This window comes from Pyxicephalus adspersus, chromosome 8, assembly GCF_032062135.1.
Source record: "Pyxicephalus adspersus chromosome 8, UCB_Pads_2.0, whole genome shotgun sequence".
In the NCBI taxonomy this organism is placed as follows: domain Eukaryota; kingdom Metazoa; phylum Chordata; class Amphibia; order Anura; family Pyxicephalidae; genus Pyxicephalus; species Pyxicephalus adspersus.
The window spans coordinates 17,546,122-17,565,005 of NC_092865.1; the positions used below are offsets into that span (position 1 = coordinate 17,546,122).

Consider the following 18,884-nt stretch of genomic DNA (forward strand, 5'->3'; position numbering starts at 1 on the left):
GTCTGTCATTTGCAGCCCCTATTTAATGTACAGCTCTGCGTAATATGATGGCGCTATATAAAAACTAATTAATAATAATATTATGCCAATTCCTTCAGTCCAATTTATGTATCTATTTAATACCCTTTGTGTGAGCATGTCTCCACATAGTAATGTATATAGTACAGTATGTAGGAGTGGACATAGAGAGATATGTAGATATATGGTAAACAGAGCATAGACAAGACAAGGTACACAAACCACATAGGTAGCAGGTTCCATTGAAGGGTACCATTAACAATAAAAGGTCAAGTTCTGTCAGTCACATGCATACCTCCCAGTTCCTATTCCCCTCCTCCCCCTCCCGCTACAAGAACAATAAAAACAGACCCGTCTCTGTGTTTCCTCTGCTCTCCGCCATGTTTGTTGTCATCCTCACACTGCCCAAAGACGCCGTGGTAGCGCTGCCATAGCAACCAGTTACGTAGCGTGTCAGGAGGAACGTTTTCATTTCCAGGGCCCGGGACCTGACGTAAGGGAGTGGGCGTGGCGTGCGCTGTCCTTGGTGCTGGAAGTGCTGGCTGGGATGTGCTGCATGGCGCTCAGGTGTATCGTATGCGGTCTGCTTTGTTATAGCTATGAGAGCTCAATGCAGCTCATTGATGGCAATGAGAGTTATAGAGATGTGGAACTACAAATACAAGCGTGCCTTAAGACATTGTGGGATCTGCAGCTCTGCAAGTAGATCAGTGTTTTTCCAGCAAGAGTTCCCCCAGAGGTTGCGAGGGGTTCCATGAGAGATTTGTTCCTCTCAGGTGAATTTAAATAACCCCCAGTGATCTTTTTGGCTATCTGTAAGGGTGATATTCTTCCCACTGGTCAGCAATGTGAGAGACATTCTTCCTACTGTCCCCCACACTGTATATATACTGTGGGGTGTAAATATACTGTGATCTGTGGATATCGTAGTTATAGCTGGGGTTCCCTGAGGATGCATTAGCATCGTTAACCGTCCATCATCCGTGAACCCGCCAGGGCGGTTGTTCCCAATAGGGGACAATTGGAGGGGAGATATGTAGTGGTGGGAAGTAGTGAGGGTTTAGAAAACAGAAGATCAGTTAGCAAGTTTGAAAAAATGGGTTTTGAGTGCTCTTTTAAATGAGCAGAAAGTAGGAGCAAGCCAAATAGGACAAGGGAGACCATTCCAGAGAGCCGTGCGTATGAGGAGGTTATCAGTGAGGAAGTCAGTAGTAGGTCGCAATAAAGCAATATTTATCAAAATAAAACATTTGTTCTAAATTCCCGCAGAAAAACTAAGGGACAGTCACCGCACCCTAGCAAGCTGCCACAATGTAATACAACCTTTATATCATGGGGTAACCCTTGAAATAACCTTCAAGTCTTAGAGAACACCTGTTACAACTCACAGACATCTTTGAAATAAAAAGAATTTTTAGAAAAGTTCTGAATTCTTGCAGGGCAGCTAACGGTCACCCCACCTTAACCTCGGTGATATGTAGCAACAAGCACCCTATGGGCAGGCTTGGTGTGGGTTAGCCTTTAGCCAGTGGTTAAGGGGGTGCAGTGACTGTCCATTAGTTGCTTCTTACGTATTTAGGCTGACATACCCTGCTGAATATTTGTTTTGTGTTTTTGCCTGTGTCGGTTTTGAAGATTTCTCATGTTCCTGTCCTCATTGTGGACACAGCTAGTAAGAAAACATTATGGAGGGTCTAACCCAGTGTTTACTGACCTTTTTAACATAGGGGGACCCTTTAAAATACTTTTCAGGTCTCAGGGAACCCCTTCTATAATTACTGCATCACAGCTCACAGTACATTAGTGGGGTGGTCAGTGGGAAGAATGTCCTTACATAAAAACAAAAAGGTCATTGGTGTCACTAAGCTGAGAGTCACAAATTGATCATTGCTCATGAAACCCCCAGCAATCTGTGGAGGGACCCTGGTTGAGAAACACTAAGCTAACCCTTCACCACTAAATGCAAAACAAAACTTTAATTTGGGGTTATAACATATCTTTGCTTTAAACTTACATCAGATACATGATCAGATAATACTGTTTTGTGTAAAATAATAGACCTATTCCATTGGCACCTGTCTAAATCTCTGTACTAATTTCTTTCAACCAGGTTCCGTGGAACCCTATTATGATTATTATCCAGTATTTATATAGGGCCAACATATGACAAATCGCTTTACAAAGTTCATAGTGTTGTCACTAGCTGTCCCTCAAAAGGGGTCACAATCTATGTACCTTCCATAGTCATGTGTCATTACAAAGTCCAAGGTCAATGTTGGGGGGTAGCCAATTAACCTAACTGCATGTTTTTGAGATGTGGGAGGAAACAGGAGTGCCCAGAGGAATCTAATGCAAACACAAGGAGAACCTGCAAACTCCATGCAGATAGTGCCCTGGCTGAGATTGGTACCTGGGACCTAGCGCTGCAAAGGCCAGAGGCCTAACCTTTGAGCCACTGTGCTGTCCTGTACATCTGAACACCCCGTTATGTATGCTGGCCTGTCCTGGACTCCACATGTTTGTTCTGTCTTGTCCCTTGAAATATTTTTGAATGTCCCGCTCTGTGCACTGTCCTGTCCTTTATGTAATTCTGGATGCCACTGTCTGTACTCTGTTACATACATAATTATGTCCCTTACATACTTCTAGACACCCCACTGTATATATTATTATTTTACTATATTAAATATACTACATATCGATATAATAAACCCTAGGGTTTGTCCAGAGTTTGCCAGGGGTTCCTTGAGTAATGAGCAATTTGTGCCTTTCAGGTCAGTTTAGGTGACGCCAATGATCTCTTTGGCTATGTCTAAATGTGACATTCTACCCAATGGCAAGCAATGTAAGATGCATTTTCCTACTGGCCACCACATTAATGTGCTGGGAAGTGTGTAAATACATAATTATCGCAGGATCTTTCTCCGAAGATCTGAAAGGTATTTTAAGGGGTCCCCCCATGTTAAAAAGATCAAGAAACGCTGCTCTATACAGACACCAGGCTTGTGCTGATGGAGATGATCACTCATGATCATCTCAAGCGACCATCTACAGTCAGTACCTGTGTCCCACATTGTCCAGCAATACACTATGCTGGATCACTAAACCAGGCTTCAGGGACTGTTGTAGTCCCCAAAGCCTGGTTTCTAACTTTCTCCTGTCTTCTCAATAGAACAGAGCATTCAATAGCCAAGCACCTTGTCTGCTCCTTCTCTCATGCCATCGAAAATGACTAGGCTTTAGAGGGGATTTACCTTCATTTTGGAAAGTAAATATGCAACTACCTATACATTGATTTGGATTCTCTAAATTCCTTTTGTCTTTTAACTTCTTTTGCAGATCACTGAGAAAATAATCACCTTTTTTATGAAGATGGACCAATAGCGATGAGCAGAATGAGAGAAGTAATTTTAGCATTGAGTAGGAAAACTCCAACTCTAAAGGTGAACAATAATAACCCAACACAAACATTTCTTGATTGGTTATTAGTGCCTAATTAAACTGTGTAGTGTAAGCAGCAATAAGTGACTGAGCTTGATAAACCGTCATGCAGCCTGCTATTGATCCAACATTCATTGCACTAATGATCTGAGGTGTGAATTGCTGGTGATTAATGAGCCATTACAAGCTGACATACTGATGGGAGTTTGGGTTGCTATAGAAAAAAATCTCATACTCATAACCCTCAGCTGGAATATTGGAGTACAGAGGATTAGCTTGTTGCTACATGGAACAAAGGCAAACAGTGAACAAAACCCACCCACCCACTCTGCCTCTGCTTCATTAGATCTAACAAAAACTTAATTTGAGTAGCTGTTCTCTGTGAAGTGGATACTATAAATATCAACTGGCTTTATGAAGCTCATCAGTTTATTGTATGTGTACACAGAATTAGGAACAGGTTTATTAAAATGAAGCAAAGAAGTTAAAAGGGTTGCCTGTAGCAATGTCTAATGGTCAGTAGTAAGATAGGGTTAAAATCCCCCCTCTCTGTTAAATTTTTGCTGCTTGTGGCCCATCAGAAAGATTTCCCTTCACTTCCGATTATAGGGGTAAAAATGAAAGTTAACGGTTACTCATCCTCCCGCTTTTTCACTCCATAAAACAGAAAGATGTTGTGTGCACATCATTCATTCATCAGTCACTGAAAAAAATCAAAAAACATTGTTTCCTACTACCTGATATCTATTTGGACTTCAGACAGTTGTCCCAGTTGTACAATTAACTTTAGATAACAACAAATTTTAGTTTATCCCTTGCAGTAACAGTGGTTACAGAGAGAATACATTTTCCTACTGTTTCCACATTTTAGCTTTAGATATACTTTAAACTGAGCTCTAGACAAATATTAAAGACACTCATCAATACAGTTCTGTAATCAGTAATGCATTAACATTGTATTTTTTGCAAGTATTCCACAAACCTGAATTTGATCTGGTCTCAGCATTTTGAAGTTTCAATACAGGTGAGACAGTAGGAAAGAAGTTTAAGAAGCCAATCCAATCTTGTACTGACAATGAATATTTTTATAGAAGCAGAAAGTGAAGTTAGAGATAAGCTCATCACAGTGCTGTTTCCCCTTTATAGTTGAGTGGCAGTGATGGGTCAGGTTCATGAGAACCTGGGCTCAGAGGGAGCAGGTTGAATGACGCTGGTAGTCATTCAGCCTGTAAGATTGAGGGCATCTAGTGGCGGGAAATAAGCACTGCACAGACAGCTCTAGATTAAACATGAGTTCTGCTTTAAAGATTCCATCCCTGATGGAATTTCTCATTCATTCACCGATTTGCATATCTCATTCTGTGAAGTATGGTTTCCCCATGTCATTAGGTTCACTGCATTAGGACTTTCTCATGAGGCTAATGATATCATTATAGTAAAAGTAAAAACTTCCCTTGTGGCTACTGCACAGTAGATACCGAGGCCGCTAACAATCTACAATACATTTTGCTAAAATACTTGCAATATATATTTAGTTGACCTGGGGAAGTTCATCTTTCTTTCTGCAAAACTGGAGTTTTATTTTAAGGTCTTCTTTTGACAATGAGAAAATATACCACTCTGACCTTTTCTGTTTGTTTATCACACGTCCCAGCAAAATGTGGTTTTTCTGCAATTCTTTTCTCAGACATTTGAGATTCTATAGCGATTGCTGCTCACTTTGTAATGGTAGCAAGGTTTAGACCTCATGTTGAAACTATCTAGAAGGTTCACCTATTTAAGACACTGAAAATACAAGATGTGAGATAGCTGTCTGAAATTCGGATTTTCGGACATTCGGATGTGAGGCTGAGGTTAAATGCTGTAATTCCTCTCCCACATCTCTACTTGAACTTTACAAGTATTGCCAACTGAGCAGCAAACCCTGGCAAAAAATACATAGAAAGTTCAAGATGACTTAGAAAAAAAAGTGTTGTTAGGAGGTGACAAGAACAAATGGTAGGTGCAATACTATATTTTCTCCTTCTGGAAACAGTTTGACAATTTTCAAAAGATATACAGTCCTAAGATTTATTATTTTAACAGATAAAGAGTCAGGTTGTAAATATATGATGTTCCAAATGAAGTACAGATAAAGGCTGGTGTATGACAGTGTAAACAATTACCACCCTCCCCAAACTGAGTGAAATTTGCCTTTATTTGGGATACACATTTTCCCCCTACCAGTCACTTCCGATTACAGTAGGAGGGTTTCTACAAAAGAGATAGAGTTGCCAATAAATAAAGCAGTGGGCAGGATTTGGTGTGGCTAGGGGATGACTGACAAGATACAGTCTTGTGACTCAGCAAACCCCTTAAACCTTTTTTCTTTTGTTCCACTAAAGTGCAAGTAAGCACCTTCTACATGATTGTGGCAACAATGCTGTGCCTTCAAGAGCAATGCAGCATTGTTACCAGCCCATCACAAGAATTTGAATAGGTTAGACTTCAGAATCAACAGGTATGTGTAAGACCTTGATGGGCAACTCAAAGAAATTGAAAGTGCAGATGAACTTAAAATTAAGTACTATAGTCCATATGATTAATTGGAAGCTATTGGTGTACTTTAATGTGAATGTTGCTAGGGACTTAGTAGTAGTAGTAATGCAGTAGTAATGCATAGGTACAGTGTAATACAGAGATGTAAATGGGCCCTAAAACCGAATATGCTCTTCCATGTGTTCCTGTAGTGTGTAAAATGTAAATCCTTTTCTATATATGTTCTGCTTCTAGTCAAATAATACCAGCAAGGAGCATCAGTGGTCATATGTTCCTGTGATGGCACCACTTACTCAGTTCAGCTATTTCCTTTAAGAATACAATGAGAACAATTTAGGATTGTTATTGATGAGGTTGTGAACATATATATAAAATAATATTAATTTATTCAAATTTTAACCCTGTCTGTACATGAGATGATCTGCAGAATTAAAATGAGCACAGATGCAGAGCAATCTCAGAACTTATTAAGGCGTGTGGGGATCACAGGTAATTGCAATATGTTATGCACACGAAAATCCTGCAAATTCTCAATGTAATAATTGTAGTACATGTTCTGTAGAGGTTCTCTTTTCCCAGCTCTGCCTTTCTCATTTTGATTTGTTAAAATCATCACTTCGCCTTTTTCCAAGGGGTTTATTTTTTTTTTTTTATCCTGATCACTGGTTCTCCCACCAGTGCCTTGTGCTTTGATGTTGCTCCCACCATCCTGTCAGCCGTGTCTTTCAGAACACCCACTGCATTATACATATTACATACATTTTTCAACTTTTGCATAAAATCAGAGATTAGGTGTTCTGGAGAAAGGAAAGGACATTTGCGGAATCCTTTGCAGGATATACTTTATTGCTTGTTATTCTGCATTGTGTAGCTTGTAATTCTCTGGTTTTAGGGGGCTACATGTAACATATTACATACATGACTGTTACTACAGTGCACACATATACAAACTTTTATTTGGCAGTGATTGATTCTCCACCAGAGAATGTTTATAAATAGACTTCTATGTGAATTATATTTATGGTAAGTGAAGTGTATAACAAGTGATCTCCACTTTTTGCTTTCAACTTTTTTCATTCTTTGTTACATCTCAGACATCCCGCTCACCTATTGCTTCTTTACAGGCACCTAATGTCTATATAACAGTATACTCCAGGGATAGCTGTATGACATTTCTCAACGGGTTTCCTGATGGTGACAACAGTATACTGCATAATAGGTACATAATACACCTGCATATTGTGTATACAACATTTAACTTGTAGTCCCCTTGGGAAACAATTTATTCAGGTAACAATGCAAATGAACAGTTAGGGAAAAGGGAAAGTGTTGTCGCCCTGTAACAGGAAGCCCTTGGTAATCTTGGGCATCCAACACTCCAGCCTAAACCAACTGAGACCTGGGGAAATATGTGCAGCAGAGACACAGCAAGTTGATAAACTCTGAGCATTGGACACTCTTTAGCCAAAGCATGCAAAATCAAAAAAAACTTAAACCTAAGCTAATGAAATATTACCTATTACCTTTCAATCTTCATTGCCATATCACTGGGTTTTGTGTTTTTCTATGCATTGCATGCAAATCATGAACAGTAGAAGGTATTTTCAAGGTGCTGTGCATATCTGCAGGGAGAAAATGTAGTAATGCCCATAAATAATATTGAACTTCTACGAATGAAAGAACTGAAATCCAATAAACAAAAGAAGCAGGTCAGGGACAGCAAAGCTAGAAATGAATGAGCTAGATCAGACAATATCAACCAGGGTTCCATTGAATCCTAGGTTCCTCCGGAAGCTGCCAGGGGTTCCTTGAGCTGTGGCTGATGCCTCCATAGTTCCAGGGCCGCTTGAAATGTATAGGGGGCATTCTTCCCACTGCCAACCAAAGCGAATATAATATTTTACATTGATTGATTATATCAGTGTTTCTCTGACACCTGAGTATAATTAGATTTTTCTGAGAAAAAAAAGTGTAAAAAGATTGTGTTAGAAGATAACAGGAAATGAGCTGGACTCTATCTTCCTTGCTGCAGCTTTTAATGTGCATTGTAGAAAGCTCATAGTGTGCAGTGAAATCAGACTGAGAAATATCAACATATTAAAGAAGTCTATACAGCATTAGGAACTTCTCAAGTATTAGTCTTAATTCATCCAAGCTGTAGCAATACATGAGACTGTCTTTTGCAGCTCTAATTGGTTGTCACTGCTAAAAAGAATGTTTACTTATTGGTAAATGCCAATCATTAAAATGAAGTTGAGAAAACTGCTGGTTATAATACACCTAGCAAATCCTAAGAAATCCCAAACTGACAGCCTGTAAATTCTGATCAGAGCTGGGGTGGAGCATGATTAACGTACATTTACAGGTACAGGCGGGATCGTGCAAGACAAAGAACTAGGTGTACCTGTATTAAACATTGGATACAGGTGTCATTGAATTTAGCTCCCAAGCACAGATTTCTCGCTGCCTCACTGTAAGTCTAACACTGAATTTCTTTACTCATGCTGTAGGTGACATACACTCACATTGGACTTGTTGTATTTGTTGACAGAATCATTATCCTATCCAGGTTTCAGTAATAAAAAAAAGCACACGGTTAAAAATTCTTCTGATGAGCAACACTTTCCGTGTGGGAAAAGTCAATGCTTTATACTTTATATAAACTACTTTGTATCTTAGTCTAAAATTTCTAATGGTGTATGTATGAAACCACCAGGGGATGAGAAACTGGCTGTATCAATTGTAGAATGGAATATCTGTCTGTGTTAATGTTTCCTTTTGCTTTTTCCAGGGTAGAATTAACAACTTTGTTCTTTCAGTCAATAGATCCAAAAAGTGTTTTTTTCCTAGCAACTGGCTTGATGTAGAATTTAATAAGACAGAGAACATAGTACAAAGTACAGTAACCCACAATAACCAAATGTCTTCTTCTGTCTATTTATAGCAATTATGCCAATTGCTCATTTGTTAATAATGAGTTTCTTGATTTGATGTTTTGTTGTGTGTTGAATATGCGTTTTTGTATGTGTTTTAAAGGAGTGCATTTCCTGTGCATTTAAAATACCCATAAAATAACAGTGTATATTAATTTTACATGTATTGTATACAGGTTGCATGTATTGATTTAATGTTCTGATCATGCCCATGGGTCAAAAAATCTGCAAAAGGAAGGATTTTTTTTTTTACTAATGCTAGAAAAACCTATAGGTAAATGCACCATTTATATAATGGTACAGACCTTTAGCATATTAAAGTAAAAATCTTTGGCCTCTAGTTCTCTTTCTTACTACTACTACTTTGTCCATAAAGGTAATAATTAGGAAAGAAATGCCACACACTAAAATATCACTGGTGCCATCCTACTGGCTGTGACAAATGGCATTGAACCTGGTGCTATCAGATGGGAGGTCAGTCAGCCAAAGCTCAAGAAACCCCTAACAATCACTGGAGGAACCCTAAGTTTCCACAGAATTCTGGTCAAGAATGGCTGGTCTAGATCCCTTTACTGGTGTGTCAATGGGATGTGTTAATGGCAGCTTTGCCAATCCCAATACTTTTGACCCATTACCCCTACTAGTAGGACTTTGTCACTTGTAGTACAACACAGTTAAGATTTTTTTTGGTGCCCCTTGTCCAATATTCTAGTCATTTACAGTATATTTGTTAGTAGTAGTCTAATATTAGTTAGTATAGTCTAATATTAATGCTTTGCCACCTTTCTTAGGGAAAAGCTCTTACTAGAAAACATCTCTATTTAAAAAAACCCCACTATGAATTATTTGCAGCTACTATACAATAGATTCAAACCCTTTGTTCAGTTGATTGCAGTTATCCATCATCCCAAAGGAAAGAGGAACACAGAAAAAAATATCAGTATCCCAGACAATTATCATATCAACTTTCCAATGTTTGCAAGACAGTGCATACTATGTAATTTTAGACACCCCTTTTGCCTCCCTGTAGGCGTTCTGCATCCCAAGAGGCATCCCAGAAAGAGTTTGAGACACTAAAAAAACAGCTTTACATTTTGCAGACACTCTGAAGGCCTCAGGTGGAATTATTTTATATTCATTATATATATCAAATATAACTATAGAGAAATCTGGAAAATGGCTCTTATTTCAGTCTAATCTTATTTCAGTCTTCATCAATCTTAGTCTAGTCTTATTTCAGTCTAATCAAGAAATACCACCTACAGGAAATATCTGCTGGGAGAACTATATAGCTTTTAATTGCTGATCACTAAAATTTTCTTTTCCGTGGCTACCTGTTTCTCTAAATTACTGATTAGAAACAAGCATACAGCCAGTGAAGTCAGAAACCTTCATCTGCAAAATATTTGGGGATCATTAATCGAAAGAGCAAGGCAGCCAGGCAACTAGCTTTTGCCACACAGATTTGCTTTAAGGTGCATTTTGCATGAAAAAGTGACAACCTTAAAGTAAAATCATTGATACCTGGGCCCCATGGGAACATTACGTGCAGATGGGCCAATGTTTCCCATAGGGGATGACCCTTGGTCTTGTTCCATTAGCGGAGCCTCAAGTGGTATGCCTATCCCTATTCTCTTTCTCTGTTCCCTCTTTATCTTTTTTTTCCATCAACCAATCCACAGAGACTGGCTACCGATTTTGATTAGACATTCTTTTATATTATAATTTTAATCCTGTATTGTATACTAGTTATTATCTTTTTATTTAATTAGACAGTAAATGTATATATAGAACTTGACCCAATCTACTCTAAAAGGGTCCATTTATAAAGCAGTGAATCTGATATTCACTAAAACATTCTCTGGTGGAGAATTTTCCAGGTCCAAGTTTTTTAATTGCAGTTTTTGTTTCTCAAGGAATGTTTCAGTAAATGCCCATTACTATGGGCGATGGTGACACTAGCCAATGAAAATGATCAGAAGGCAGGAAATACCAGGCAAGCTTTGCAACCTTTGCTATAAAAATTCTTTGTTAGAATGGCCCTGGATTCAGCTAAACATGCAGGTTTATGGCTGTTGCATGTATATGCAGGCAACTATAGGTTCCTAATGACTGGAGTCTTGTACAGGCGTTAAAAATTTTTTGCTCAAAGCGGTCGTAGTGACCATTTCAGATGACAGTTTTTGGAACATCTGCTGTACAGAACAGCTGTTCTGTTCTATGTAGAGGGTAGGAGAAGGGTGAATGAGAGGCAACCCCTATAGCGAATGCAATAGTTCTTGTTTTTGGGCGGTCACCTAATGGTCCAGCAGATTACTAAATGACATTGTGGGACACCTGTACTAATACTAGATTTTTACAAAAAGTTAATGATAATCCAGCGTCTCCATCAAACAGTTTAAACACCCTCAAACACCTCTTTCAGTTCTGTTGCTTCACGTCATTTGTATCTGAAACTCCTGAGACTGTCACATCCCTACACCCCAGACTCTTGCACTTTCTGAGAACACTTGCTTACGTTTTTTTGTGTCTAATATTAGTATTTTTAAAGATTTACTGAATACTTTAAATCTCACAGTCCTGCTGGACTGGCAGGCGCGATAAGAACTTTGCTCAGTGAATACACCGTCGGCTTTGTTAACTGTAGCTATTGTTTGCTTTGGCTTGTAAATTACAAATTCCAAATATACCCTTTTATTGCAAGTATGGCAAGAGACTCCAGCTGGTGACTTTAAATCTTTTCCATATGCTCTAATCTTCTCAGTGCTTTACTGCCAAGATTTTGTGACACTTTGTAACCCGTGTTTTTTTACCACAGAACAGAGATGCGGTGTGTGATTACACTGGGATATTGGTTATTAGTTGTTTTGTTTCTTTCTGTTAGAAAGGGGTTTCACCCCCCTCCTCATGCACATCCAGGATTCAGTGCAGACCTGGGAGTATAGATGTATAAATCCCCATAATCCCTTGGTGTTGCTGTTGGCAGCTGCAGTTGAGTTGTCATAACAGACCTTTATCTTGCAAAGAGATTAGCCTTATGGGAATCTGTTGCAGGCTGCCATCATACAGTATATGAACACATATGTGAATTTCTGCAAAGTGAAAACCTTATACAGTTTAAAATGACACAATAACCTATTAATGTCATAGAGAAGCTCTTCTGAATGTTTGACTTCAGCAAGCAATATAGCCCTATACAGAAAACATGTAGTTGAGTTAGTCAATCTGATTCCTCGTTCTTTTTTTGCCACCTAGTACACTGGCAATAATGTTGATCTGTGCAAATATTCAGAAAGAGTTAAAAACACAAGTTTACCTTGTTAATAAAAAAAAACCCTATCTCTTTCTCCCCCAACACATACAGCCATACCCTCCAAACTCCCCATAAATCCATACATAGCGCCTCCAAATACTGCAGCTTCCCATGCTGTCTACAGCACAGAGGGTCAAATGTATTTACCTGTGCACCACAGACACAAATGATCCATACTTCAGGACCAAAGTCCCATATAAGTACAGGCAATGCAATTGCACAGGTATGACCAGGATTGGCCCCATATTTTTACCATCCAGGCTGAAGAGGTAGTTATGGACCTTTGGGAAGAAAAGGAGGGGATTACAGTTCTGTAAAATAGACAAGATGTCTGGGTACGTTAAAACTTTCCATTTTCTTAGTTCTCCTCTGTCCCTCTTTTGGAATGCGATCACTTTTCAGTTGCCCCTCTTTTTTGTTTGATATATTGACATTTTTATAAATAAAGTCAGGACATCCCAAAAACATGCAGTTAGGATAATCGGCTGTCTCTCAAAAAATATTGACCTTAGATTACATAGGACATAGGACTATGACATTAGATTGTGAGCCCCTTTGAAGAACAGTTAGTGATATGACAATGGACTTTGTAAAGCGCTGCATAATATGTTGGCGCTGTACAAATACTGGCTAATATTAATAATAATGAACTATTTAACTACCAACGGTGGTAAACTGCTTTATTTAGATAGGCTTGCAGAGTTGTATTTTAGGCTTCTTAGCACCAAGGCGTGAAATTCCAATATATTGTAATGAGTCAGTTCATTCTAACCTCCAGGGATTGCTTTTGCCTGGCTACATGTTTGAAAAACATACCCTTAGCAATTTTTACCGATCATAGGCCTGAATTGACTCCCAATGCAAGTCTAGCCTTTATTGCGCTAGTCACATGTTTGTTAGATGCTTTGACCAAATTTTTCTGTCTTTATTTTCCTTCCAGGAATGCTTCTTTTCCACATTCATTATCCCTCCTGCTAACTTTTGGGACATAATAATTAATGTGCAAAAACAACCATGCAACATGATATTAACACATGGGCAAATGTTCCATAAAAACTACAGCCAATGTGAACAAAGCCAAAATAATAACATTTGTTATTTTGAAAAAGCCATTAAAAATTTAATGTCCAAAATGGAAAAGGCATATGGGGGTTTAACCAATCATTTTTTAATTACTGAATGCTTGGAATGGGAGGGAGGTTGCCCTTTGGTATACATTTTTTTTCTAAAAGGTGTCACCTAATTCTCATTTCAGAAAGTACAAACCCGTTTATGAAGTTATTTTAAAAAAAGGGCCAACCATTATTCTGAGTAGTTCCCAATTGTTTACTGGTTTACTCATCAATGGTGCCTTTGATCTTAAGCCTCTTTCAGATACTTCCTGTAGACATACATCCAATCCCAAGTTAGTTGTACATCAATGTTCTGGTTCCTAATGGTGGTAAACTATGTGTGTGCAATGTTTGCTGCTTACCAGTTGTAATCTCCACCAAGGTGTATGTAACCGAGTCATGAGACAAGAACATCATTGGAAAACATTTGTCGCCGTAAAGCAAAAAGTTCCAGAGCAGGTACTTTTATTGAAGGATCTCCATGTGTCATTTTAATAAAGGATACAGATTCAAAAACCATAAAGTACAACTTTAGAAATGACAATAACTTGTTAACGTTTATATGAGATTTTAGTGATTGGATTTAGATCTACTTTAACTACTGTTCATGACATGAATAAGCTGGCATCACTGTCTAATTAAATAAAACAAAATATGCCAAAATGATGCGAAGCATACTTTGTCTGCCAGTTGAAGTGACTTTTATTTGATTTTTATTTCACCCTGTTGTAGTTATTTTTATATGAACTGAAAAACAAAGTGTTTATATTAAATTTTGATTTGTTGTAAAAGTTTACTACACACCTGTGCCAAAGAAATCATATTTACTCTGGTTTCGGGTATAGCAGGAGTTTGCAGATATTGTCGCAATTTCCCAACAAGGCTGCCATGTGTCTGCACATTTACAAAAAAAAAACATTACTTTTATTTCCATCCGAAATGAATATTGATACTTATGTCATTTCATTAACATTGTCATTTTTCTTCTCCTTAATATTCTTATTTTTAAGTTTTCATGTAAGGGGTATATAGGAGGTAATTGATTGATGGTTGGCAGATGTTCAGCATCTGGGGCAAAAATCTAGCAAGTGTACAGCAACCCCTCTACATTATTTAGAAATCCACCCTGGCAGATCACTAAACAACCAACCAGAGGCAACCACTGTCCACTGTCATTTTCTATAGGGAAGGATGCAGCAGGGTGCCTCCAACTCGTCCTCCCTATCTCATCTCTATAAAACTGAACAGCACTGGGTGTACAGTGCCTATTCATTTCACTGTCACTGGAATAATTTAGACCATATTGTTTATAGTGATATAAATGTAAACCCTGTATGCAGGTGTTGAACACTAGATGGGCGCTAGTCGAATCCCAGTCAAATTATTGTTGTTTGTGTTTGTAAAAGTAACAAAATGTTAGAAATGTCAGGTTTTTGTTTATTGCCCTTCTACAAATAGATGTGTTTGTTTTTTACCTTTCCAGCTCAGAGCAACAGACTTTTAAAAAGTACCAAAAGCTTGGAGTGGAGGTAGTAGGTGGCATAAGGCCTATCCCCCTAACCTTAGCTTCAACCTTTGGCAAGGCTTTAAACGTTCAAGTGAACACATTAACTTAACAAGTAGTAAGTGAGATTTAAAACAAATTTTAACTAATCCTTGTAGCTGCTAGCAATGTGAAATCATTCATCCTCACAACTGTTTTCAGGCAGAACTTTAGCCTTATCCTTCTCTGTCCCATCAGCCTTTGCTGCTCAGTGGGAAACTATTGTTCTCTCTTCCCCAATGTGTGCCTTTGAATTTTTAATAAAAAGCATTGCAGGAGGCATTGCTCCTGATTTTATGATGCCCATCCTCCTACAATATTCACTGAACTTCATAGACATGTCTGTCGGGATATAGAGGGTGTCAAGCATTGTCATTCATTGCTGCTGTGTGTTTTGTGATGCAAACAACTTTCAACAAGCCAGTTTCATCTGGGTAAGAATGAGCTACTGCAGATACCACCTTGTAGACACTGAATTATGAATCTGTAGCAGGTACGTATGGGGGGTATGTTTATTACATTAGTGATTTGTATTGCAACTTTATGTAGCAAGGTTCATGTTTTATCTAGTTTCCCAGCTCTTTTTGTGCCTCCTGTGCACACTGAAGTTTTAGACAGTGTACTAAAAATTGTGTTATTTTGCATTTGTAAATGCATTGTTGTGTTGTACAAGTCTTTTTCGCGTTAATTAATAATGTGTGCTGTATCATCCACTTATACATGAGCAATAAGGAATATGGAAGGGTATCCTAGACTAATGTCCTATGTTGTGCATTGGTTGTGAGTAGCACCCACATGGTACAATACACCTGTCTCAGTAGCTTATCTTGTGTCAAAAGTGAGACTTTGGGGGTTAAAAAAAACAGAACTGACATATCTGGTAGGAACAAAAAACTTGCCAATGGAGTCCACAAGACACAAAAAATAAAATGACTGAATCAGCCCACACACCCGAGTTTACTCTTTAGTGCCTTTGGGTGGCCTTTAGAAGATTGGCAACAAGAACGATATCCTATTGGTCACTATAGCTTATTTTAAATTAGCTTTTAAATGCTCAGTTTTCTTTTCTCTGGTTAAATCCTATTATCTATTTATTTATCGGGGCACCTTGAATTAAACACTAGAAAAAAATTTATTAATTTTTCATTTAAACCTATTCTGCAGCTGAGATTAATGGCAGTAAATCAGCTATTTTGATCATAAGAGGATTTGTGCTCCTAAATCTACCAATGAAAGCTAAGTGCTGTAAAACCAGACTGGAAGATGTTTGAAACTGATTATTTAAATATCACAATTCTACTTTTTACCGTACATACCCACCAGTTTAAATGTCACAGAAGTATAGAATACGTCATAACTGATTTTTATTAAAGTGTATCTAAACCCATACACTTAATCTAATGTATTGTAGCACATGTTCCTATAATGTCAAACAATTTCTTTTTTCGCATTTACTGCTTTTAATTAAAGTAAGATTCTAACAGATATAAAAGACAAAAATGCATACAGCATTAATAATTAATACATAATTAAATTCTTTTTTTTTTTTTTTTAATTCAAGTAAATGTCCCTGAATATGACCCGGTATAGGCCCATCTACAAGTATAGGAGGAGGAAACAGCACAGAAAGCCAATTAGATCACATGCTGATTAGGGATGGTCCAATTTGTACTACTTTGATTCGCCAAATGTTTGGTAAAATCTCTTTGAAACTCACCAAACCTGAAGTTGTTGTGAACCCATTCATGCCTGTGGGAGAAAAATCTTGCACTTCAGTGCTTAGGACTAACAGGCAAATATTTTCTATTTTTAAGGCTAACAGTCAAACTACCTTTAAAAAATGCATGCAGAGCTAGGCACTGCCATGGGGTGCATGTACCAGGTAAAAACAGTGAAATATTGCACAACTTTAGTTGGCATTGAGAAAGCTTGCTCATGGCCTTGCTGCTTTGTAGGAGCTTTCTTAGGGTATGTACACATGTGCAATAATTGTCGTTGGAAAGGATCTTTCACAATACTTCCAACAAATAACAACTGCATGATGCATGAACGAGTGCTGTACATACAGCACCATTCTGTTCTATGAAGAGGGGAGGGGGAGAACGACGGAGTGGCACCCCGCTGCTTTCTCTCCCCTTTCACTTCCATTAAGATCATTCGTTGTCCAAAGTACGTGGATCCACCAGGACGGTCGTTTCGATGATGGATGACGAGCACTGTACACCCGCCAGATTCTTGTCCAATATCGGCCCTGAGCCGATTATAGGATGAGAACCATTGCACGTGTGTACCTAGCCTTATTCCCTGGAGTTATTATGCTTCATCTGAAATGTAGGCACCTATTCCTGTGTTGGACTACAAGCATTCAGCATAGAACTACCACAGGAAGTTCTTACAAGAGATCTTCAGTATGCCCACATAGCTTGGGCAGAGGCAATTTTTTTTTACTGTTTTATGTACCAGCAGGGTTGGTAGTTTTAAAGATGCAAATACTGCCACTGCATGAGGACCCTGGACCCTCCTCAGCCAGAAGGGGCCCCCACAAGGGCCCTAGGTCAGTTCTTTGGGGAGGCCCCAAATAAATTATGCACAGGAGCCTACTGTTGGCTATGTCCTCCACTGCCTACCATGCTCTGCAAAACATAGAGCTCCATCAATATAGCAGTGTTACTGTCTTGAAAAACAATTGTGCATTACTCCCTGCTTGAATAAAGAAACATCTAAAACAGGATAGTCAACAATGTCATATGGCCAATCACTCCACAAATCTTTTTTTATTCAGTGAAATGCAGAAAGAACTTATGCTAGATAGGGTTATGCTAGATTCTTCATCACGGACTGCATTTCATGGATGGCTCGTAAAATAGCAGATTGGTGTAGAATAATCCCTACTCTGTCCAGCAGTTAAGGTTCTACTGAAATGTATTTATATAAAAGCTTTCTACATAAATACAGTCCGATCTTTGTTGCTTCAAAGCAAATGTACCTAAATTTTGAGTGTAAGCCACATTCAGATATAATTAGTGGCAGTGGGCCACGTTGCAAAAATAGCACTTAAGAAAAATAAGAATATCATTATTATCATTAATATAAAGTGATACCAATTAGGCAATCCCTAGTTGGTGCTTTGCTTGTGAGAATTGAGAAGTACAGCAGGTGGTCAGCCAGATAAGAGGCTGCTGGGAGCTCAAAGCCAGATGTGGTTCCCAAATCAGTGGTGGGTGTTTATAGCATTAAAGTGAAATTATCTATTTTACTCATAGCAACAGAAATGATTTACATTAGAGAGCATTACAGAGTATATTCCCTATTCAGTTAATTTTATACTGTAATCCGCACATAGCTCATCTAGAGGCTATTTGACAAGACAGCAGAAAGTGGAGAAGCCTTGATCAATACGTCGAACATTGCTGGCTAAGGTGAGAGTAGTGGACGACTTACAGTATATAATTGTTTTCTGACTTCTTTTCTTTAAAGTTGGTCTGTTACCATCATAAGGTTGGGATTTATTCTGTAACTTTACTAGTAAAGGGGTTCTTTAGACCTCTATTTGTTTGTCCAGGGATTGGGCTAGCACCTAACAAGAAATTGTAGTATAGAATAGTATTGTATAGTGTAGGTACATCAAAGTCCCGCATTATCTTTTATGTCCTCTTCCAATGAATCTCCCTTCTGTATTTTGCTCCCTCATTTCCCTTTGCCATGCGGTATAGATTCATAAAATGCATGTGATAACTAAAATCTAGTGCCTGCGTTTCTGAATCAATGGCGTTAGTTGCTTGGCTTTGCTTATGTCTATTTCCCACCAATGCTTTGTAATGTGCTTTGTATGTGCAACTATGTGCAACAGTGCACCTTTACATATGCAAACCTAACAGACACATGTCTATGTATGCACAAAAGTCAAATGGCCCTTTAAGGAGTCCTGGGGCAAAGAGAGAACTGTTGTAAAACCTACCATGTAGCATGTATTTGTGTAATTATTG

The 18,884-nt window shown here is 38.4% G+C and overlaps 2 protein-coding genes across 3 annotated transcripts in view; one reads left to right on the forward strand and one right to left on the reverse strand.

Annotated features, from left to right (window-relative positions):
- AGBL4 (AGBL carboxypeptidase 4) overlaps positions 1-419 on the reverse strand; it is a 917,984-nt gene extending 917,565 nt beyond the window's left edge. For both annotated transcript variants that reach the window (XM_072419611.1, XM_072419609.1), the window contains exon 1: positions 370-419. In XM_072419611.1, the coding sequence (XP_072275712.1) occupies positions 370-412 (43 nt within the window). In that variant the 5' untranslated portion in view covers positions 413-419. The remainder of the gene's footprint in view (positions 1-369) is intronic.
- A 2,877-nt stretch (positions 420-3,296) lies between these two features.
- ELAVL4 (ELAV like RNA binding protein 4) overlaps positions 3,297-18,884 on the forward strand; it is a 110,104-nt gene continuing 94,516 nt past the window's right edge. Inside the window, exon 1 of the mRNA XM_072419614.1 lies at positions 3,297-3,461. Coding sequence (XP_072275715.1) covers positions 3,405-3,461 — 57 coding nt within the window. The 5' untranslated portion in view covers positions 3,297-3,404. The remainder of the gene's footprint in view (positions 3,462-18,884) is intronic.